The following is a 23,367-nucleotide window of genomic DNA, read 5'->3' on the forward strand; positions in this document are numbered from 1 at the left end:
TGGACAGTTCTCTGATGACTTCTGAATGTTCAGTGAGATGGTGGGCGTGCGGATGAAGGAACCATACCTGGGAAGCTCTAGGATTGGAGACTGACAGCCAGGCTGCTCTGGACACCTAGAGCTGCCACTTTATGACCTCTTTCAGTCAGCTGGCAAGCATTGTAGGGGTGGCTTCCTACAGGGACAACTTGCCTTCCCCACTTAAAACCAGTGCATGCCATGGCAGGAACGATCAGGGCTCCTCACTCACTCCCCTGCCTCTGCGCCCTCCACATGCATCACACACACACACACACACACACACACACACACACACACACAAACATACACACACTGGTGTACCATTCTACAAAGATCTTAAACAAGCACATTTCCCAAGACAGCCTCCCTATGCCAGGAGTCAAGTGTCCACACACTATGAAAGGGCTTCCCGGCAAAGCAGGAGTATTTCACGACCCCTGCAGCCTCAGGACTCTCTAAAGAGTCTGCCGGAGGTAGTGGGTGGGGCAGTGGTATCGAGATAAATAGGTAGCTGCCCTCCAGGATCTTTCCTGAGCCCCAAAGTCACAGGGACCCAGTCTGCTCCTCCAGACCCCTGACTGCCTGCTCACCACCAGGCCAGCGCCTGCAGTGTTACCATGGGGACTAGTCTGCGGCATCCTAGCTGAGTGCCCGCCCCTTCTCACTAACTCTCCACGTGCTGGCTTTGTCAGGGCGCAGTGTGTGTCTGCAGCTGTGGCCAGCAGAAGACGAGGGGCTGCCAGGGAGGCAGGACCACCCGGCCGTCCTCTAGCCAGCTTCAGTTCTGGGCTGATCGGCGCCTGGAAGCTCCCTCCAACCCTTGGCGTCCCTGAAAAGACTCCCCCTGCATTCTGGCCCCAGGTGACCCACCCGGGGCTCCTCCAGAAGCTGTCCCTGGGCAGGAGCTCTGGCCAGCCTCCAAGTTTCCCCTGCTCAGGCCCGTGGGGCGCGTCGGGCTCTGCTTGTTTTTAAAAAGATATTCATCCCCAAGGGAAGGTGGTGAGTCTGTTAGATTTCGGGTGGCTCTGGGATACTGTGGGGGTCATTTTCTCCACTACTGATTTTCCAGTGGGTGGAGCTGGTGGGATCCTTCCTCAGGAGGGGGTGGCTGCCTGGTGTGTAATTCGAAGAGGGGTTTTAATCTGCCGCTGCCCTCTGAGCACGCTTGAGTGAGGTTGGGCTGTTAGGAGACCACCATGGCTGTCCTTGTTGTGGTTCTGGGGTCCCTGGCTCCCAGACAGAATGATCTGTACATTTATTCAATGATATGTACTAGGTTGGAGGTTTTGATGAGATGAGATTTGATTTCTTTCTGGATTTCCCCATCCTCACCCCACTCTTCCTACTTTTTTTTTTTTTTTTTTTCCAAATGAATGGGAAGGGAAAATAATGTGCTTAAAAAATATACCATTGTCTGTGAGGTTCCCATGACAACAGTACCCATGTCAGATGCCAGGATTGTCTTTTCTTTTTGTTAGTGTTACTATTGCTTCTTGACCTCTCCCAAGCGTCACTTCTTACAAGGGAGAAAATAAACAGGCGTGAAAAGGGCTCTTTTGCATTGCTGCGTGAAAGTTCAAAGTTCATTAAGGAAACTGGCTCCTGGGATGATCAGGGGCGAGAACGTTATAGGAAGACTGTGCGGCAGTGGCCCCTTTTATAGTTTGTGCCTCAGATCCCTGTGCACTCCAGATTGTTCTGGGCTCTTTTGCTGTTTGTTTCCTGTGCTCTACATTCGTGAGTTAGGACAACTAAAATGTCGACATTTTCCAGATGACTGGGCATAGAGGCATCCTCTCTCAAATCAGTTTGAAGCAAAAGGATGATGTATGTGCTCGTCTGAGTCCCTGTGTGCACGAGTGGACAGGAATGAATTTTGTAGAGTGTGAAGATGAGAGCAAACCCCTGCACAGTGAGGTTGTCACAGACTTCACCGTGTGCAGAAAGATTAGGTGTTTCTCAACAGCAGCAAATCCTGGCTGTTCCCTAAAGCCTGTGGCTTTCCCTTCTCTGGCCTCTGTGCTGGGGCAAGGGGACATCCTCTGAAGGCCAGCTGGCTTTGGGGCCTGAGGGACAGGGTTCCAACCTTGCTCACCCAGGGCTGGCAGCTTGCTCCCACTCCATCTGCTCTGGGGTCAAGCTGTGTCCCAAGGGCAACTCCTCATCCTCAGGCCTCATGACTCACAGAGACACTGGTGGGTCAGTAGGGCTTGAGCTGGGGCCAGAGGCCTGTTTCCTTATCTAAAAAATGAGGGCTCATCCCTTGGGGCCCTTAGTGAGCTTGTGGATGACCACAGGCTTCTTTGGGTTGTTGAGAGCCTGGAGCTGTGTAGATGTTACCCAGGAAACTGGATCTCACATGGTCTAGGGGGTCAGAGGGGAGCATGTCCACCTGACACTGTGCGGCACATGCCACTGTGGGGCTGGTGCTTGGAAGGGGGTTAGGAATCTGTCCCTCCCCTGTAGTGTAACCATGCACAAGCACTCTGGTTTCCCCAGCTGTAAATGGGGTCATGTGTCCCCCACTGGCAGCTTTCTGTGGGGTAGCGAACCCAAGGGTGCATTTGTACCCTGTGTGACCTGCAGCAGAAGCCTCACATCTACAGCTGTGTCTGACAAGCTTCCCCTGCCCTTGAGGGACACCAAGCCCCTCTGTTCCCTTCTCAAGTTTGTGAGCACGGGGGCATCTCAGTTCTGCAGCTTCAGGTCAGTGCTGACCTTCGTGGGTCTCCAGGACATTCTGGAGAGGGGGGACACAAAGGGAGGTGTTTGGGGATGGGATGGGTTTGGAGTGGGGGCTTGGCTCAGTGTTCCCAGTCACCCAGGCCTCCAGGGGTGCATCTGAGGCCCGCGATATGTCTGCGTGGCCAATGTTCCCATGAGACAGAAGGTGCTCGTGTGCAGAGATATGCCCAGGAAGATCAGAGGGTTAATATTGTCCTACCCCTACCAGCTCCCATCCTTGGGGTACTTGTTGCTATGCTGCATGTGCCGTGAAGGATGTAGTCACCTGTCCTACCGTGGCCTTTTGAGTAATTGAGTAGTTCTCACTGTCCCTGTGCCCTCAGAACCCGGTGCCTTCTGCAGGGTCTCAGCCAACCAACTAGCCAACTGCTGACCTGTGAACCAACTAACAAACCAACTTCCTTCCTTCCTCCCTCCCTCAGGACAGTGCTGCTGTGGGCATCCTTAGGTGTCTGTCCTTTCTAGTGATCTTCTTCCCTCAAACCAAACCTCCCTAAAAGAAAATCCTCTAAATGCGCATGTGCTGTTGGATTCTGAATAGGCTTTGGTTAGTCAGGAGCAGAGACTAAGGACTGAATAATAAAGGGTGGATCCAAGTGATGGTGAAAATACCACTTGGCAGAATTTGATGTCTGGATTGGACATTGAGAGCATAGGAAGGGCCCCTGCATCTCTCTGGGCTCTGGAACCTTCCTGGTTGATGCCGCGCAGCTGCCCCATAACAATGCTGGAATTATCCTCTATTCAGGGCCTGATTGAGTGGGGGCGTGGCCACCCCTTTAATGGCTTAGTTTTTATGTATCACTCTCTATTTACGCATTGATAATTTTTTCTTATGGCATTAAAAAAGAAAGTACCAGGCACAGCTTTTGCATAAGGGTAGACACATCAGAGCTTTTTGTTAAAGATAAGGAACAATTGCTTCCACTTCAAGCTCAAATATTACAGCTGACTACCAGAGCCGCCCTGTAATTACGCCCCCTGTCTGGGGAGCTCTCAAAATGTCACTTGTCCCAGTGTTGAAGCTGGATTACCTCTCTGGTTCAGTGCTAAAGGATCCTTTGGCTAAGAGGATTAAACTGTCAAATACTTTTTAATGCAGCTCTTCCTCCTCCTCCTCCTCCTCCTCTTCCTCCTCCTCCTTCTCCTCCCCCTTCTTTCCCCTCTCTTCTTCTAAAGAAGGAAAATGAGGAATGAAGAATGAGTTACTCACTGCTTTCTGCATTTTACAAGTGTTTCTCCAGGGAACCCCTCAGTGGCCTGGCGATGAAGGATACTTGCTCTGTGTTGCGGGGAAAGGGTTCATCCAACACCACTGGTCTTGACTGAATTTGCACACAGGCCTCGGGGGTCCCAGATCTGGGCTTGTCCACCCTCCAACTGCCCAACCAGGGAAGGCACCTGAAGGTAAAGGTGATCAAAAGGTTCAGGAAATATCATCTATCTTTGAGTCAAATGCAATTTCAGTTTAATGCAACCCTGAAAACTTTTTGCAAAAAAATGTGTTTTTGGAAAACAAAATTACACTCAGCGTCCTTCCTTTTTGGTTTCTTGACCACATTTTTCCTTAGAGAGATTTAGGACAGCTAAGTAGAAATTAAAATTTCCATACGTAAACAGGCATGGAGACAGCTGGCTTTCATTGTGTGAAGAGCTCTGGGCTGGGAATCTTGGATGAGCGATGAGAGTTTCATTCTCTTATTTTTCAACAGATTGGCATTTCTCTTGATGACAAATATCATAAATGCTCTTTGTTGAAATTTATATGTTATGTGAAAATTCCCGGAAACTCACCACCCAGACAGCTACGTAAGCCGGTCCAAGCTGCCTCCGGGAGCTTTTGCTTCTCTGGGTCTAGTCTATCATTAAGTCCAACGTCTTGGGGTGCTGACAAAAGTGCTCCCCATTCAAATGCGTTGGAAATGACCGCCGTGGTTCTCACCCGATTCCTGCCTGCTGGTCTGATATTTCTCTTGTCTTTTCCAAAAGATGAGAATAACTGGTTACAGGAAGGGTTCCAGGAAGGATGTGGGATTTGTGGTTCTCAGTTCCCCAAAATAGGTGGGTGATTGGAAGCAGTCAGCCTCTGAGCACCATGCCCCTGTGGCTGGAGTGACCGTGACTCTAACAAATGAGCAAAAAGGCCAGTACTGGGCCCACTGTGCTCAGGAGGAGTGGCAGACTCAAGGGCCTCTCTAAGTCTCCTTCTGTGGCACTGTCTTCAGAGCCCGAGGTATATTCCTCTGTATCCAGTAGCTGCTCCCAAAGGATTGTTGACTGACTGACTGACTGACTGAAGGCATTTGACTTCCCTTCCTGGCAGCTGTAGACTGTCTCCCGACCAGTGGACACTCCCCAGGGACACTCTCTAGAAGAGTGGATGCTTCTCCTCCTTGGCAGTCTCTGCCCTCCTGTTCCTAATATCCTGACCTCTGTAGTTCCACCCAGGTCCCTCGGGGTCCCCACCTTTACAGATGGGTGTAGACCAGAAGTCTATCTGTCCCCAAGTCATTGCTGGTTTTCCTGGTAGGGAGGGCTTAGGGTGTCTCTTGGAAAGAACAGAGATGCAGGAGAGCCCCCTTCCTCATTGGAGCCGCCCCCTCCAGGCAGTGAACTGTTTGGGGGAAGATGAGTGCACCCCTGAGGGAGGGGCAGGCTTAGGGGAACACCTGGAGGAAGGTGACCCTCCTCTGAAGAGTCTCCAACTCCACAGAGTGATTCAGGGTCCTGGAGACCAAACAGCACAAATGGATCTTCACTGTGGCCTTCAGGAGTCTTCTGTGGTCCCTAAGAGACATTCAGGGTTGAGGACCCATTTGGACCATTGAGACATGAACACAGTAATTAGAGAAGTTGGAGTGCACACTGTTCTTTCCGGTGGGTGCTTCTCTGCTGTGAGCCGAGCCTCCCTTCTTCCAACCTCAGGCCACCCCTTGCTCTTCCTGATGAAAATATTGCACTGCTTAACTCTTGCTGTCTAACAAATTACCCAAAATGTGGTGGTTTAAACAATAGTAAATGCTTGTTAACTCTGTTTAGTTTGGTGGGTTAGAAATTTGAGTGTAGCTTGACTCTGGCGTGGGGTTTCATGTGACTGCAGACCAGTGGCGGCCTGGGCTGCAGTCTCATCCGTAGGCCCATCTGGGGCTGAAGATCCAAGTCCCAGGTGATTCACATGTTCATGGCAAGTGGTGCTGGCTGTTGGCTGGGGCCTCAGCCCTTCCCATGTGGGCCTCTCCTCAGGGCTGCTTGGGCATCCTCCTGGCATGGTGGCTGATCTCCACCCCTATTCCCACCCCTACAGAAGCTGCGGTGTTTTGTGTGACCTGGTTTCAGAAGTCACCTTTGTCACTTCTGCAGGTCCTATTGGACACCAATGTCCACGGGTCAGTCCTATTCATGGTGGGAGGGGCTACACAAGAGTGTAGCTATCAGGATGTGGCAATTGTTGGTCCACCCACAATAATTTCTTTTCAGACGGTGCCACCCCTAGGTAGAGGCACCATTTCCTCCCCTCACCCCTATTTAGGAACAAAAGGACACTTGACCTCAGTTCTGCTTTTAAACTATGGATTCCCCAACACCCCACACAGCCTTTGTGCCCTCACCTATGACAAACCTTCACCTTGTGGGTCTTCACACCTGGCCTGCCACTGACTTCCCTAAGGCATCCTGACTTCCTGAAGTCACTGCCGTGCTCCTGGTGAGCCCTGATCTAGGTCCCTGGTCCTGATGAGATCACATACCAGCCTTCTGGCTCAGGATATATCAGCAGAGGGGCAGCTGTCCTGAGAGTGATGGCAGGCTCTATCCTTCCTGGCTTGTGTTAGAAGCATTGAATGGTCCAGGGCTGCCTCCTGGTGTGGGAGCTGTCCCCTCAGGGCATGGACGCTAAGGCTTTAGGGCCTGGGCACTGGAAAGTTCAGCAGTGGTGATTCAGATGACAACTGCCGAGATTCCTTGAGCACCTGTCAAAGAACGCCATGGGCCCGGTTGTCATTCCTCACAATTCCAACATGTATGTCCTGTGTTTTGCCCATTTTATGGAGAAAGAAATGAGGCTCTGAGCAGCTCTGTGATGTGCCTAAGTTCATACCACCCGTGAGCCTGGGCGCAGCAACTCTGCATCCTCAGACGGGGGCCCAGCAGAGTCAGACAGAACCTGGGGACAAGCTCTGCATCACCTGCATCTCCAGGGTGGACACACAAGGACCTTCACTGCATACTTGTCAAGGGGAATGAATACATGCTCCGTCATGCATCACTAGAACATTCGTCCCGTCCCTGGTCAAAAGGAAGATGACCTGGGAGAGTGAAATGGGTGGCATCTCCCAGCCTCGCATCTTCATACCGCCCAACGAAAACCAGTCAACATTCGGAGGAGCTGAGTTGTGGGTGCGAGACTCCGTTTCCAGCCAGGTAGACATTACTGGGGAACTCACGAAGCACCCCTCTATTTCACACTCTGTTGAAATGTTCCAGGAAGTCACTGTGGGTTGCAGAAATGGCCCTTTCCCAGGTCCCGTTATGCTTTCTGCAGTCGTAACTTGGTTTTGTTTGTCACACACCCACAGGACATTTCCCTGGTTCAAGGAGCTGCCACAGGTGCTTTGAGGATGACTGCTCATGAGACCCCCTCATGCCCTGCAAGGACCTTTATGATCACCCCTCTCTGACAACAAGGAGACCAAGGTCCAGGGAAATTGCTTTAAAAATAAAAATAAATTTAGAGCTGGATTAAGAGGGCATTAGTACAACCAAGTCAGATTTTGCAGTCTAAGTCTTTCAGAATCCCTGTTTTATTTTTTATTGACTTTCTCCCTAAAACAAGGGAGCCTCCTGGGGTCTAGTTGGGGGCTCTGTCTAGGTCCTCTGGTGGCACCTTGAAATAATCTGCTTGAGGCGGGGCTTCTCCATTTTCCAACTTTGTGTGGCTATTTCGATTTTTCCACCCACAAAGGTCTGGAAGGCTCTGACAGGGCTTCTGTGTCTGTCGGGTCTGGGCCAATCCTGCTGGACTCCTCCCTACCAGAGACATCTGTGGCTGCAGAGGCAGAGGCAGGAGGGTGGTGGTGGTCCTGGCCCAGCACACCTAGGGTCCCTAGAAGCACAGTGGGCCGGTACAGCTGTGGCTGAGGACTGTGCTGTCGAGGTCACCCCCACCAGCCAGCAAGTGAGGGCCCTCCAGAACCACCAAGTCAAGCTCTTCTCATGCTGCGTAATGATACGGAAATGCAAATACGCCATCATTTTGTGACCCATGTTGTGAAAATTGGAAAGAGGAAGTTGTGCTTTGCTGTTGCATGAAGTTCGGCCCCGGAGGAAACAAACACTAGCCTGGAAGAACGGTGAGCGGTGAGTGGGGATCGGCTCCCGGATCTTCGCTGAGCCCTAAGGGGCAGGAGGTTTTGTGAGGGAGACTTTGGGGTGGTGGAGGCATTTGGAGCAAAGCAGAAGTCATTTGAGATGGGTGTTTTCAAGGCAGGAAGCTCCTCCGTGGTACTGAGCGGTGTCTCAGGCAGCGGGACCACAGCCCAGGCCCCTCTCATGTCACCCAGGCTCAGGAGCAATACAGGTGTCCCTCTCCTTGAGCCCAGGAAGGTAGTCCCAGATGCAGGCCTTCTCACTCAGTGTGGCTCCAGAAGCTTCCTCTGAAGTCCAGGGTTTAGACATTAACAGACAGGGCTCTACTAGTGAGGTGCTACCAGGAAAGGAAACGGAGCCCACCAGGGCCTCCAGGGGATCCCGGGCAGCCTGGGGCAATGGGGAGGTTACCTTAGAGGCAGGCGGCCCAAAGACAGGGTCGCAGCAGCAGCAGTAGCAGCACAACTTGATGCTATAGTAATTGTGCACATTGTGCAGACAGGACAACGATGCCGGAGGGTGCAGGGCAAGTTCCGGGATCGCTGGCCTCTGGGATCTATGGAGTTTGCAGAGCGGGTTCTTATAATTGAGACGACCATATCATTTCCATTTTTCCTGAGGTTGGTGAGAGATGTGGGGGAAAGGGCACCTGAAGAGGGACAGAAAGGAGGGCCTGGGGTTTTCTGAGACCCCACCAAAGCCAGGGAGCCAGGCACAGGGCAATGGGGGATAGAACGCTCTGCCAGAGCCATCCCCAGTACGGCGACTGTGGGCTCAGACTCTGCTTTGATTTCCTTGTCTCCAGAGTGGGCTCTGAACAGCTCCAGGTTCACTGAGGTTCAAGGTCAGTGTGGCTCTGCTGCTATTCAGATTGGTCCTTCCCAGCACCCAGAGGGGCTGTTGGAAGCCTTTTTTACAAGAGAGGAAATGGAGACAGAGCACTCTGACAGCTTGCCCCAGGCACCCTGGCCTCTGAGTTGACTGGCTGGGCCTCCACACAAATTTTCTGAGAGGACAAGTTGTTCAGCAGCCTGGGGGCTGGGTGGGGCGGGCCACAGCGGGGGAGGGGAGGAAGTGGCTTGTCTCAGATGGGCTGTTACCAGTGCTGGGGCCCAGGTTCCGGTCTTCAGTGGGGCTGACGCCTGTCTGCACAGAGACCAGCACCTCACACCATGTCCGGCCCCTCAGAGGCACACTGGACTGTGAGCTCTGCACAGAGGCCTGGAGCATGTTGTTCTATGAGATTCGAGCTGACATGGCCTTGTTCTGCGAGGCCTCCCATAGCGTGAGGGTCTAAGGTTGTGCTTGGTTTTTCTGCCTTGTGCCCTCAAGAGTGGCTCATGGGCTAGAATAATGACCTCGGGAATCTCTGAATGTGTGCTGGGCGCTCCCACTGCACCCTCCCTACCTGCCCCAGGTGGGCCTATCATGATCCCCATTTATAGATGGGGAAACTGAGGCTCCATAGTAAAAGGAGTGACCAAGGGAGTCCAGTACAGCATTGGGCAGATGCGAGGTCCAGATGAGACAGGGTTTGTGGAGTGCTTGGAAGCTACAAGGAGGCTCAGGGGTGAGTGTGTGTGGCAAACAATGAACGAGGACAGAAGAAAGCACAGAGCGGCCACTGCAGAGAGAGCCTGTCCCTACCTGTCCCTGGACAGGATGAGTGACAGTAAGCAGGGGCCAAGCCAGCCCAGGAAGGAGACAAGAGATGAGGGGACCTTCATTCCTTGCCATCATCTGCCTCTGGTCACTGGATCCTCCCTTCTGCAGATGTCTGTGGGTCCTGGTAGGTGACAAGGGAGTCAGTGTCCCTTGGGGGAAATGGGCCACCACCAGGCTTGGATGCATCTTTGCTGATAGCAAAGAATAGGGAGGGGGCAGACCCTGTGTGAAATGGGGGCAGCCATGTGACAGCTTGGGGACAAGCCTACTGTAGCCTGGTGACATGTGCCTATGCGCATGGCACCTCTGGCTCCACAGGGGTGAGTGCTTGACCTCTCTGTGTCCTGCTCTTTTCCCTGGGTTCCCTGAGTCAGGTACCAGGACTGTAATCAACAGACTGTGTGACTTCCAGGGATCCACATATGGATCCTCCACGCATCCTACAACATTTTAAAAATCAGAATGGGTCTCACCTTACCAACTGGGGCCCCTGTCTGCTGGCTGTGGGGGATCCATCCTGACCCTACCAGTCTTTGCCCCTCTCCCACCTTTTTGGTACCCCTGCCCCCTCAATGCAGCCTCCATGTCGCCTGGCTTGCTGACTCTTCCTGCCTTTCCTGCTGTCTGCAACGCTCTTCCCTCTACCTGATCCCCAGTGAGGGATGACGGACACTCAGATCCATGAAGTGGGATGACCTGATCACTTAGGTCCTGTGAAGTGGGGTGGTCTGGTCAATTAGGCCCTGTATTCTGTCTGGTGATGAACTTTTTAGATCTATGTAGGTTCTGTGGGCCAGGGGTGGGGAGTCACATTTTGTTCTTACGAATCGTAAATGTGACTTAGTGAGGTGAATTTACCACCTGGACCTCCCTGTCTCGGCTGTGGCCTGACTGGTCACTGTATGTTTAGATAAGACGGTGAGATGATGCTGGCCTAGCCGGGACTGCTTAGAGGTAAATTGAGCCTTTCGTGATCACAACATAGATTTTGTATTTTTGAAATGTGGACTCAGTCAAAGCACATTTTTGTGTATGGGAAAGTTCATTTGAGAAGGGATATAAAAACTCCTTGCTCTGCCAATTCCAATTAATTCATTTATTTATTCACCAAAAATATCGAGTCCTACATACCAGGCCAAGGGCTGCAGGAAGAAGACGAGGCTCTTCCTACATCACTTACATCCCAAGAGGGAAGAGGACAAGGAGGGGGAAGCTGTGGGGGAAGGAATGCTCCAAGGGAGAGCAGGATGTGGGGACAGGTGCGGGTGGAGGGCTGTCTCTCTAGGGAGGGCCTTTGGGAGCAGAGAGCTGGATAAAACAGGGAGTGAGTTGGGCCAGTCCTTGAAGCCACACAAGGGGTGGGAGGGGGCTTCTGGAAGGAAGTTGGATCCAGGAGAGGTCAAAGTGGACGAGTATTGGAGAATTTCAGTTTAGATTGGAGGCTACTGAGAAGTTCTTGTTTATTTATCTTGTTTCATCTACATTTTTTTGGGGGGGGTAACAAGAATTGAACCCAGGGGGCACTTTACCACTGAGCCATATCCCAGCCCTTTTTATTTTTTATTTCGAGACAGGGTCTCACTAAATTGCTTAGGGGCCCTCTAAGTTGCTGAAGCTGGCTTTGAACTTATGATCCTCCTGTCTTGGCCTCCTGAGTTGCTGGAATTATTCATTTACTTTTTTAAAATGGGAATTATCAAACATCATTGGAGGTAGAATTGTCAGGAGCCCAGGATGCTCACCGGGAAAGGTTGCCTGAATGTATGGAAAGAAAGGAATTCAGGATCTCTCTGCCCCTATGGAGGGGACTGAGGGGCTTGGGAATTGCAGGGTAAATTATTTGCTCCCAGTACTTATTATGAAAATTTTTCAGAAGTATAACCATGCTCAAATAATTTTGCAGGGAACACCTGTGTGCCCACCCCTGAGATTCTACTTGCTTTACCATACACCTAGCTACTTACACAGGGAAGGAGTCTTATTTTATTTTAAAGGTAGAATCTTAATTTTTCTGACTGCTTTTTTTTTTAATGTATGACAATGAACAGTAATGTTGCATTCATGGCTGTAATGTTGGTATTTATGTTCCTTCTCAATGAAAGAAACCAAAATAGAAACTAAATATAGGAAATAAATATAGAATATAAAAGTAGAAAATTTAAAGAGCAAATAAAAATAAAGCAAACAAGAAGTATCAAGTAAACATAAAAGTAAGAAGATGAGGTAAAAATGGTACTGCTTTTGGTTTCCTGGACACAGCAACCCTGTGTGAAGGGGTCCCTGTCAGTGGACATGCTAGAACTTCTTGCTGCATTTCCATGTATTGACTCTCATGCGTTCCTGGGCTTACTATCCATGAGTTTCTGCTATTCCAACCTCGGGCAAAAATTGTTATTTCTGCACATGTTGCATGATTTTACCATATTCTGCTGCAGTTGAATAGAATTTGCAGCCTCTGCTTGTGTCAGAGGCCTGGAGATGCCTTAGGAGATTGAGGCTGGGGGACGCTGAGCTTGTCCCCAGTTGTCCGGACAGTGAAGGGTAAAAACAGGGTCACACTAGGTGCAAAGCCCTGGGCCAGTAATGACTATACTGCCTCGAGATGGAAACAAGGCATTGAGGTTGGCCATGCCATGATCAGCATGCGGGGGCCAGGGCTGTCAAGTCCCCAGGGAGATCCCAGGAAATGGGCCTGGAGTCAGAGCAGGGGAAAGTCCAGGCACTACCTCCTATGAGGCTGGGGTTGTCTGGAGCCTCTGGTTAGCTTGACTGACCCTCCTGAATGGGCAAGGGTCTCTATTCCTGCCCTTTCCTCTCCCTCTGCATTTGTCACCCAATGAGGTGTCCTTGTTCTCAGGAATGTTGACTCACCAGAAAATCATTCCTGCATTTCCTACAATCATTGACTGAGCCCCTAATAATAAGAGGGCTACCAGGATGGAGCCCCTGTGCTGGGCCGGCATGCGGGCTGCCTCAGGACAGTCTGGACTTGACCTTGCAGAGGGCACCTGGGGAAGGAGGGCAGTGGCATGGGGCTGGGGCCAGGTGCTCAGGCCTTGGAAAGATGTGCACCCAGCACGACCTCATCCTCTGCAGACCATGCTTCCATGTGGGCATGTGTGCAGCAAAGGCGGTGAGAGACCCTGGGTGCCAGGCACCCTTGTGAGCAAGTGCAGGTGCCTGAGTTGCTGTCATCTTGGTGTGAATTCACAGACTGTTTTTTTTCCTCTTCCCAGTAGAAACTCCATCCTCATTAAACACTAACTCCCTCTTCCTCCCTCCCCTGACCTCTGGCAGCCACCATTCGACTTTCCATCTCTGTGAATTTGGCTACTTTTCAGGACCTCAGATAATTGGAATGATATGCAATTTGTCCTTGTGTGTTTGACTTATTTCACTCAGAATAATGTCCTCGAGATTCATCCCTGTCATAGCCTATGTCAGAGTTTCCTTCCTTATTAAGGCTAAATACCATTCCGTTGCATGGATAGACTGCATTTTGCTTATCCATTTGTGTTGGTCAGCTTTTCATTGCTGTAACAAACACCTGAGATAAATCAACTTACAAGGAGGGAAGGTTTATTTGGGCTCATGGTTTCCGAGGTTTCAGTCCATGGTCACTTGGCCCTGTTGCTTTGGGTCAATGGTGCCATAGTACATCATAGTGGGGACACATTAGTGGAAGAGGCCTATTCACCTCATGGCAGCCAGAAATTAAAAAGAAAGACAAGAAAAGGCTGGGGTTCCCTTCAAGGGCAGACCCCCAATGAGCTAACTCCTACCCCTAGGTCCTGCCTCCTAAAGCTTCTACCACTTCCCAATAGCACCACAGGCTGGTGACCAAATGTTTAGCACGTGGACCCTTGAGAGACATTTAAAATACAAAGTATAGCAGATTTGCACAGTTTTAAACAGTACCCGTAGCTTTTAGAGGTGGTAGTGTGAGCTGGACTTGTGAGTATCTGACCATGGCATTTGAACAGAGGCAGATACAGTATTGTCTCCTTTTCTCCCCATTCAGCTTGCCCTTGTGCCCCTTTCCTGTTCTGACCCCCACCCCAATTCCAAGGCATGAGGCACCCCACTGAGTTCTCAGCAGTGAAGACAGAGGACCCCAGCTACATCAGTGACTACCAGAGCATTTCCCAGGCTGAGACCCTGAGGTGAGTACTCAGTGCTTCTGGGCACCTCTGGGTCATGAGGCAGCATTAATTTGGCTGGCCATCAATCATCTCACATGGCATGGTCAGGGCATCCTGTGCCTTGCTTGCTCACTGCTGATAGGATCTTGCTGGGGTTTAATGTAAAGTCACTAAACTAAGTCAGGAAACGCTGAGCTGGGATCACAGTGACTTGCAGCCTGCAACCACTCTGTCATCATCATTCAAATACAGACATAATAAATGCTTTTATGTTCCTGTCTGCTATTTCCATCATCTGTGTCAGTTATGGGTCAGTTTCAATTGATGGAGTTTTGTTTTGTTTGTTTTGTTTTGTTTTCTCATTATGGCTTGTATAGTCCCTTTGTGTGTCCAGTAATTATTGATTGGATGCTAGACATTGTGACTTTTGCTGGGAGCTGAGCTTTTTTCTTCTTTTCTTTTCTTTTTTAATTCCTTAACCATTTTTGAGCTTTCTTTAGGGATGCAATTGAGTCGTAAACAGTTTGGCCTTCCTGTTAAGATTTTTTAGGTGGGACCAGAGCAATGGTCACTGTAAGGTTAATTATCCCCGACTATTAAGGCATGTCCCTCCTGAGCCCTGGACCTAAGGCCCTGCCAACCTTGGGACTTTCAAGACTGGCTGGTAGGAACAGGTATTAATTTGGCCGGTGTGAGCTTCAAGGAATGTTCCCTCTGGTTCTTTCAGGCCATTCCTTCTCCAATCTCATTTGTTTGCTCACATACACATGCTGAACAGTCCTAGAGGGACCCCTTTCAGATCTCTAGGTTCTTGTGTGGCTCTCTCCTCTCCAGAGTTCTTTTCTGTAAGTCTCTGTCACCTTGGTCTCCCAGACTCCTACTTGGAGAGTCCCCTTCTCCACTCCTCAGCCCAGAAAGGTCCACAGACGGTGAGCTGGAGCAACAGGGAGGCTTTTCCAATTTGTTCCTCCCTCTCAAGGGTCACAGAGCTTTGCTGCCCGACATATAGTGTCTTGTCCACGTTGTGCTGTTTCAGGTGAGAATCCGTCTGTTTTCTGTTGTTCCATCTTGACCAGAAGCATAATTCCTCCGAGGTGGGGTTGAACCAGACCCTGCCCTGCCGGACAGCTGCCTCTGGACACAACCCACATTCCTTCCGTGTACTTTTATCACGGTGTCATGTCTGACTTCTGGAAACTTGAGTTTATCTCTCATGCTATGAGAAGAATGCAGCAAAACACGTATTTTCTGTTGGGAAATCTTAATATTTCTATCCATTAAGCTAGTTAAGAATGTGGCAGTAGCCAATGATAAATGTCCACCTGAAGTCACTTGAAGAAAGGTCCACTCAGAAGTAGTCTTACCACAGGAAAGTAAATGCTCAGGAGTTTGTATGGGTGGGGAGGAGCTCTGTCCAGGCATCCATTGGCTCCCACAGCCACAGGGGACGCCACTGGAGTTGGCCCCGCGGTGGGCTGTGTGCTGTGTTCTCTGGGAGGTGAGGTGGCCGGGAGCAGACTCAGGGTAGACAGCTGGTTTCTGCATTGATTGCAGTTTATTGTACTTTGCAGTGAGGAAGGAAACATGTAAAGAAGCTCCTGGAAGAAGAATATCTGGGTGTGAGTATGTGCAAACCAGTGTGTCAGTGTGAGCATGTGAGAGAGCTAACATGTGTGTGTGTGCTACTGAGTGTGTTTGTGATCAAGGTAGCTACTGTGTGCATGTGAATGTGTGTGGGAGATACTGTGTGTGTGTGCGAGTGTGAGTGTGAGTGTATGTGCATGTGTGTGTGTGAATGCGAGTGTGAGCATGTGTGTGAGTGTACAGGGGAACAGCTGTGCGCCTGTGTCCCGGAGGGTGTCCAGGTGAGGTAGGGGTGTGGGCCGGGGAGAGGTGTGGTGGTGCCCCTGGCTCTCCTCATCTGGGCACTTCCTGCATGTTCTTCCTGGTTGCAGGGCACTGCCCACACATGGGGTGTGGCCACTGGTGCCCTTCTCTGCTGTGCGTGTGGCCCTGGAGGTCAACGATGGGCTGTGCTGTGTCCTGCGTCCATCTGAAGACCCCTGTGCCCAGCCTGGGGGTCTGCTGTGCTGGGTGCAGGCCTGAGCTGCCCTTCTCTACCCCCTGCCTTTAGAACGGGGTCCTGGGGCTGCTCTGAGTGCCAGCTGGAGGGGTGGATTTCATTCTCCTCCACTGCTTTTCCAGTAGGTCCCAAATGGTTCCAGTTCAAACCTGCTAGGCAAAAGATCTCCAGGGAGTCCACACCTCGGCTGGCCAATCCGGGGACCCAGCAGGAAGCAGACACTCGCCTGTCAACCTTCAGTGCCCTCACGGAGAGGGCGTGGCATCAGCTAAGGGGTAAGTGACCATCACCGAGCCAAAGGCCTCAGCCCATATCCTGGGCAAGACCCACCTCCCCACCTCCCCACCTCCCGTCTGGCCCTCCTGCAGGGAGGCAGTGGGACAGTCACTCACCCATGCGACAGGCAATGGCAGTGGCCAGGGGAGGAGGCAAGGGTGCTGGGGACACCAATCTCGTCTCCTGGGAGTATCATCAGTTCCCAAATACCGTGGACACAAAGGTGGTCATAACTGGAAGCCACTGTGCTTTGCTCAGGCTGTCACTGCTTTGCGTGCGTATTTTTAACTGACTGAGCACTGGGTGGCCTTATCCCACAGGAACGTCACCATTGCATGGAGGATGACTTTGTTTTTCAATGAAGAACTTTATTTTAAAAGAAAATATTTTCCGTGTGCCATTCTCAGACAGCCTATCCAGACAGGACCCTGCTGGGGTCCACCAGGGTGTGGACATTTTGAGAGCAGCCCCGCCGGCCTCCTCGAGGCTGATTTTGTCTTGGAGCTGCTTCTGGGGACTCCACTGAGCTGGGTTCATTTCTCCCCGACAGCCTCCCACAGAGTCCACGGAGTTCTGCTTCCAGGATGGAATCGAGTGAGAGATCCTCAATGTCCCCGGAAGCTGTTACCCCTTTAGGGGTGCCCAGTGCTGAGCCTGGCAGCTCCTCCCTAGGGAAACTTCGAGAGCTTCCCATTGGAATTGGCACCCACCAAGGGGACCCTGACAGCCCGGCTGCAGCAGGAGATGGCCCTTCCAACACCTGCCCCTTGGGGGAGCCAAGAACCATCATGAAGATCCCCAACCGGGACAGTGGGATCGACAGCCCGTCCTCCAGTATCACCTGTGAGAACTTCCCCTGTGAGGAGGGCAGTGAGATCCCCCCAGGTCCTACCATGCTGACACTGCACCCTGAGACCGCTGTGGACAGTCAGGCGTCACAGGACAGCCCCCAGGAGGAGGCTGACAGTGATGTGGGCGAGGAGCCTGACCCTGCGAGGGGCGAGGAGGACATCGGCCTGGCCCAGGTAGGCCTCTCTTCCTCCATCTCAGGTGTGGTCTGCTGGGCGCTCCTGGGGAAGGGCTGGAGATTTGCCGTCGATGACACCTGTGCCTTGTTTTCCAATAAGAAGCATAACACGCGGGGAGGGTCCTGGGATGAGGTATGCTGGGAAAAGCCAGACCATCAGTCCCCCACTGAAACCTTGGGCGACGACCTTAATCCTGAGCCTCAATTTCTAGGTCTTCATGGTGGGCACATCCCCCACCCAGGAAGGGGTGAAGGTCAGTTTTACTGGTGGTACCACCCATCAATGTGGAAGGCAGCAGGAGCACCATCCATTTTCAAAATACGGAAACTGAGGCACAGAGAGCATAGTATTTGCCCAGGGTCACCCACAGGGCATGGCCCAGGCTGAGTGCCCTGTGCTCCCAGAGACGAGGCAAGCTGCCAAATGACCAGGTCCAGGAGTCATTTGACCGGGTGGGGCCTGCTGTCTCCTGGTAGCAATTTTGTGCTAACCGTGTGGGCTTGGCAGGTGAAAGGCGGCTGTGCCTACACCACTGTGAGCCAACTTTGCAGAGGGAAGGCTGGCTTTGGGGCAGAAGGCCCTCCTGGCTGTCTGCTATCTGGCCCTGGGGTGATGAGCATGGGCAGAGTGTGGCCCAGAGCTTAAGAGCCCCCAAAAGGAGCTGGTGGGTGTGGACTGGAGTTAGTTGATTTGCATTTGTAAAGTGTGATAAAAGGTGAATTCTTTACTATCTCTAGGAATTGGTGGGCCTAGGGGTGGGGGTGGGGTCAGTCCCTGCAGGGTCAGAAAGACCTAGAATACAGAAAAGAAAGGGTGCAGCTAAGGCAGGTCACACCACCCAAGACTCTCAAAGTGCGCTCCAGCCCAGCCTGAACCAACTGACTCAGCCTCCTGGGGACTGGGAAAACTACAGACCCTCAGGCCTGCCCACTGGTTCTGGGGAAGGACTAGGTCTCAGTATTCATAATAGAAAGACTCCAGTGGCTCGGGAGGCTGCGGCAGGAGAATCACAAGTTGGAGGCCAGCCTCAGCAACTTAGTGAGACCCTGTCTCAAAATAAAAATAAATAAATAAAAAAGGCTGGGGGTGTGACTCAGAGGTTAAGCTCCTCTGGGTTCAATCCCAGTACCAGAAAAAAAGGAAAGACTCCAGTGCCTCTGTGACCCACACCAGGTCCTTAGGGCTAGTGTTGGCCCAGGAGCCCAGGACCTGTGCCTCGTCCCTTGTTTTAGTCGACTTCCATCACTACAAACACCAAGATAATCAACTTACAAAAAGAAGTTGGTTTATTATTATTTTGGTTCATAATTTTAGAGGCTTCAGTCCATGCTGGCCCATCAGTCCTGGGGTAGCCCATTTTGGCAAGGTCATTTGCCGAAGCCACTCACCTCATGGCAGGGAAGTGAAAGGGACAAAGAGGATGGGACTGGGGTCCCACAATCCCCTGGGGGGGGGGCAGTTCCCCACTGGACTACAGACCTCCCACCTCTTAACGCTTCCACCTTGTCCCAGGAGCACCGAGCTGGGGACCTAGTCTGTAACACAGGAGCCTTTGAGGGACATTCCAGGTCCAATGGCACTCCCCTACTCAACCTGGGTCACGTTAGGAGACCGTGTTGGGTAGGGGTGACACGTGCACACCCGTTGAGTTCAGCTGCCAGGCTCCGCTCCATGAGGAGTTAGCTAGAAGTGAAAGTCATCAGGGGGAGGCAATTGGGAAAGTTTGGGGACACATGCAGTAGCACTCTTCTTGGCCCCGTGGTTGCCCAGCTCAGGGGGACGTGTGAGGTCGCCTGGTCAGATGTGAAGCAGCCATTCCCACAGGGACTGGAGGGGTTCCAGGGTCTGGAGACCACTAGGGGAACCGGAGGGCTGGACTGGCACTCCTGGATTCATGAGGGTCCGGCCAATTCCCAGAGAGGAATTTCTCCCAGGCAGAATCTCCACCCGTCCACCACCCTTCATGTTTTCAAAAGGGGGTGATCTTCCAGGGTTAGCAAAACACTTGAGGCTCCATCAAACTTCAGCATTTAGCACTCTGAGTTTCTGTCCCCGGTAAGAGCAGGGTGAGGCATTGAGAATGATAATTCTTTAAACGTTTGGTAGATTTCACCAGTAATGCCATCTGGCCTTGGACTTTCCTTTGTTGGGAAATTTTTGAGTACTAATTTAATGTCCTTGCTCATTATTCGTCTTCTTAGATTTTCTATTTCTTCATGATTCAGTCTTTATAGGTTATGTGTTTCTAAGCATTTATTTCTTCTAGATGGTGCAATTTGGTGGCGTATGATTGTTATGATCGTCTCATGATCTTTTTATTACCATGGTATCAATTGTAGCGTTCCTTCTTTCTGATTTTAATTATTTGAGGTTCTTCTCTCTCTCTCTCTCTTTTAAAGTTTATCTAGATCGGGTTTTCTTAACTTTGTTGACCTTTCAAAAAAAAAAAACTCTTTTTTTAAGATTTCTTTTTTAGTTGTTGATGGAATTTATTTTATTCATTTATTTATATGTGGTGCTGAGAATCGAACCCAGTGCCTCACACATGCTAGGCAAGTGCTCTACCAGTGAGCTACAACACAACCCCAGCTCATCAACTTGGTTTTCTCTATTTTTTTCTATTCTCTGTCTTTTATCTCTGTTCTGATCTTTACTATTTCCTTCCTTTGGCTAGCTTTGGGTTTAGTTTGCTCTTTTTCTAGTTTCTTGAAGTGTAAAGTTAGACAGTTGCTTCAAGATCTTTCTTGAATATTTGTACATATTTACAGCTAAAAAATTCCCTATGTACCATCCATAGGTACATTGGCATTTCATTTAATTTCAATGTATTTTTAAAATACATTGTGACTTCTTCTTTTACCCATTGGTTGTTTGAAAGTATTGGTTAACTTGTACATATCTGTGGATTTTCATTGTGCTACTGTTTTCTAGTTCTAGATTATTCCAACCATCCAGGTATTTGCCTTTATTGGAAGACCTTATATTATCATGTTCTGTTTATCATCCTTTCATCAGTTTTTGGAGAGCAGGTCTAGTGGTAAAGAGCTCCCTTAGCTTTTGTTTTTCTTTATCTGGGAAAGTCTTAATTTCTTTTTTATTTTTTAAAGGCAGTTTTGCCTTTAAAATATATATATATACATATATATATGTATATATATACATATACATATATATGTATATATATATATATTTTTTTTTTATGGTACTAGGAATTGAACCCAGGGGCACTTAACTACTGAGCCACATCCCACATCCCCAACTCTTTTTTGTATTTTATTTAGACACAGGGTCTCACTGAGTTGCTTAAGTCCTCATTAAGTTGCTGAGGCTGGCTTTGAACTCGAGATCCTCCTGCCTCAGCCTCCCAAGTCTTTGGGATTATAGGCATGTGCCACTGCACCCTGCTCTGATGCTATATTCTTGATTGACAGTTTTTTTCTTTCAGCACTTTTTTTTTTTCTGGTACTGGGAATTGAACCCAGGGATGCTTAACCACTGAGTCACATCCACAACCCTTTTTATTTTTTATTTTGAGATAGGATTTCACTAAATTGCTTAGGGCCTTGCAAAGTTGCTGAGACTGGCTTGAACTTGTAATCCTCCTGCCTCAGTCTCCAAGTTGCTGGGATTACAGGCATGCACCAACATGTCTGACTCTTTCAACATTTTGAATTTATCATCCCACTCCCTTCTGGCCTACGAAGTTTCCCTTGAGGAATCCTCTATTAATCTTATGAAAGAACTATAAATAAAATAATTGCTTTTTTTCTTGCTGCTTTCAAGATTTTCTTTGTCTTCAACTTGGGACAGTTTGATTATAAGCATGTCTCCATGAGGTTCTCTCTTGATTTATTCTAGTTGAAGTTCTTTGAGCTTCTTGAATTTGTCCATTTCTTTTCTCAAATTTGGGAATTTCCAGCCATTATTTCTTCAAATAAATTCTCTGTTCCTTTCTCTTTCTTATCCTTTGTGGTCCCCACATGCATATGTTGGTCCATCTGATGGACTTTAAGTCCCTTAGTGTCTCTTTCTTTTTTCTTTTACAGTTTTTATGCCTTTGTAATATTTTCATTTTGCTCATGCATCACTTCCTGATTTTGTTTAGTTACCTCTGTGTCCTTTTAGTTCATTGAGCACCTTTGTAAAAAAATATATAGGTATTTTGTAAAAAATATATAGATATTTTTTCTCAATCAGCTTATAAATGTGTGGGTTTTTTTAAGGTTGGTTTTGAGGTTTTTATTTCTTTCTCTGATTAGGCCATATTTCCCTGTTTCTTAGTGTGCCTTGAATTTGGTGGCAGGGAGGGGGTGACTGAAACCTGGGCATTTAAAAAAACAATTGCCTCTCCCAATCTTTGTGTTCTGGCTTTATGGAGGGAGTCCTTCATGAATTAGCCCAGTCAGAGGCCCTAGAACCTCTCAAACCTACTTCTACCTCTTGTTCCCTTGGCATCTGCCTGCAGAACTGAGGATCTAATGTACCGTTAGGCTTAGTTTTCTGTGCCTTTCAAATGCTGATCTCATTAGTTCTGCACTCAGATAAGATAGAGTCCAGTCCCTTGGGCAGCCCTTAGACAAGCCAGAACCATGGGTATTTATTCTTGTCCTGTAGGAGGAGCCCTGGTATGGGAGTTGCCTCCCAGTTGTTCCCTGCTATGTTGCATTGGGAGAGGAGTACTAAAGGGCACTTCTATGGACTGAATGTGTACTCCCAAATTTACATGTTAAGACTTAATCACTAAAGTGATAGTACTGAGAGGTGGGGTCTTTTTGAGGTGAATAAGTCATGAGGACAGAGCTTTCATGGATGGGATTAAGGCTCTTATAAAAGGGAGGGAGGAAGGGCAGGGGCTTGCCTAGCATGCCTGAACCCAGGGTTCGATTCTCAGCACTATAAAAATTAAGAAGTAATAAAATAAAGTGAAGAAAGGAAATCTGTGGGTTCATTCTCCTCTGCTCTTCTGCTACTTGAGGACACAGCATTTACCCGCCTTTTGACCTTCTATCCCTCTGTCATGTGCGGGCAAGCATTCAAGTCATCATTTTGAAAACAGAGACTGTGACCTCATCCAACACCAAATCTACTGGTACCTTGATCTTGGACTTCTAGTCTCCATAACTGTGAGAAATAAATTTCTGTTTTTTATAAGTTACCATTCTCAGATATTTTGTTATTGCAGCACAAAGAGACTAAGACAGGCATGCCAATTGCCACATGCCGCCAATTTTCTTACACTTTCCTCTGGAATCCCTTCTTGATTTTACAATCGTGGATGCTATGGCTTCTCCTCTGGTCTTTAGCTTTCTCCTAGAGATTTTCTAGTCTGTATTATTGTTCAGTCTGTGTTTCTCTGGAGGAAGGAGGGCCTGCAGCTTCTTAGACTGCCATCTGATATTGCTTTGCAATTACTTTGTAATTTTTTTATTTTCCAGTGCTGGGGATCAAACCTAGGGCCTCATGTATGCTAGGCAAACACTTCCACTGAGCTACATCCCCAACACTGCAATATGAATTTTCTGTGATCACTGCAGCTTCTCTGCAGTCAAAGCTCCAGGAATGGAGAGTCATCTCTGGAGTATGGTTGTTTTGGGGGCCCAGTTGTGCTTTTCCTGGATCCCTCCGGGGAAATAGCATCCATGAGAACGGACGCCTGTCCCAGTCCCAGTGGCCTACTTCAGTCCTATTGGCTCCTGGTCATCCTGGTGCACTGCAGGTAACCCCGCGGCTTTCCTCCTCCCTGCAGTGTTCTGACCCGCAGAAGCTGTTCCACATTGCCCAGGAACTCCTGCACACCGAGGAGACCTACGTGAGGCGGCTGCACCTGCTGGACCAGGTAGCCCTTGGCTCAGGGACTGGGTTTTGTCCACTCGCAGAATTCCTGTGGGCAGTTTCAAAGACGAACTCTTCATCCCTACAAGGATTGGGCATTACAATTGGAGTACAAAATGCTAAAACTCAGACAAACTTAAGTCTGGTCTAGAAATATACGTTTTACTTTCAGTACTGGTGGCTCTGGGGCAAAGGTTCTGTCCAATCACCT

General features: G+C 49.6%; 1 protein-coding gene across 10 annotated transcripts in view; it reads left to right on the plus strand.

Annotated features, from left to right (window-relative positions):
- Positions 1-932: 932 nt before the first annotated feature.
- Positions 933-23,367, plus strand: part of Fgd3 (FYVE, RhoGEF and PH domain containing 3) — a 50,040-nt gene continuing 27,605 nt past the window's right edge. For 2 of the 10 annotated variants that reach the window (XM_047526988.1, XM_047526978.1), the window contains exons 1-6: positions 7,933-8,121; positions 13,817-13,958; positions 15,509-15,556; positions 16,143-16,295; positions 16,847-17,321; positions 23,071-23,160. In XM_047526988.1, the coding sequence (XP_047382944.1) occupies positions 16,881-17,321; positions 23,071-23,160 (531 nt within the window). In that variant the 5' untranslated portion in view covers positions 7,933-8,121; positions 13,817-13,958; positions 15,509-15,556; positions 16,143-16,295; positions 16,847-16,880. Of the gene's footprint in view, positions 1,021-7,932; positions 8,122-8,731; positions 8,751-9,783; positions 9,920-13,816; positions 13,959-15,356; positions 15,557-16,142; positions 16,296-16,846; positions 17,322-23,070; positions 23,161-23,367 lie in introns of those variants that run through there. The other 8 variants (XM_047526981.1, XM_047526983.1, XM_047526982.1 and 5 more) reach the window with 8 other exon arrangements.

Source organism: Sciurus carolinensis, chromosome 15 (genome assembly GCF_902686445.1).
Source record: "Sciurus carolinensis chromosome 15, mSciCar1.2, whole genome shotgun sequence".
Classification (NCBI taxonomy): domain Eukaryota; kingdom Metazoa; phylum Chordata; class Mammalia; order Rodentia; family Sciuridae; genus Sciurus; species Sciurus carolinensis.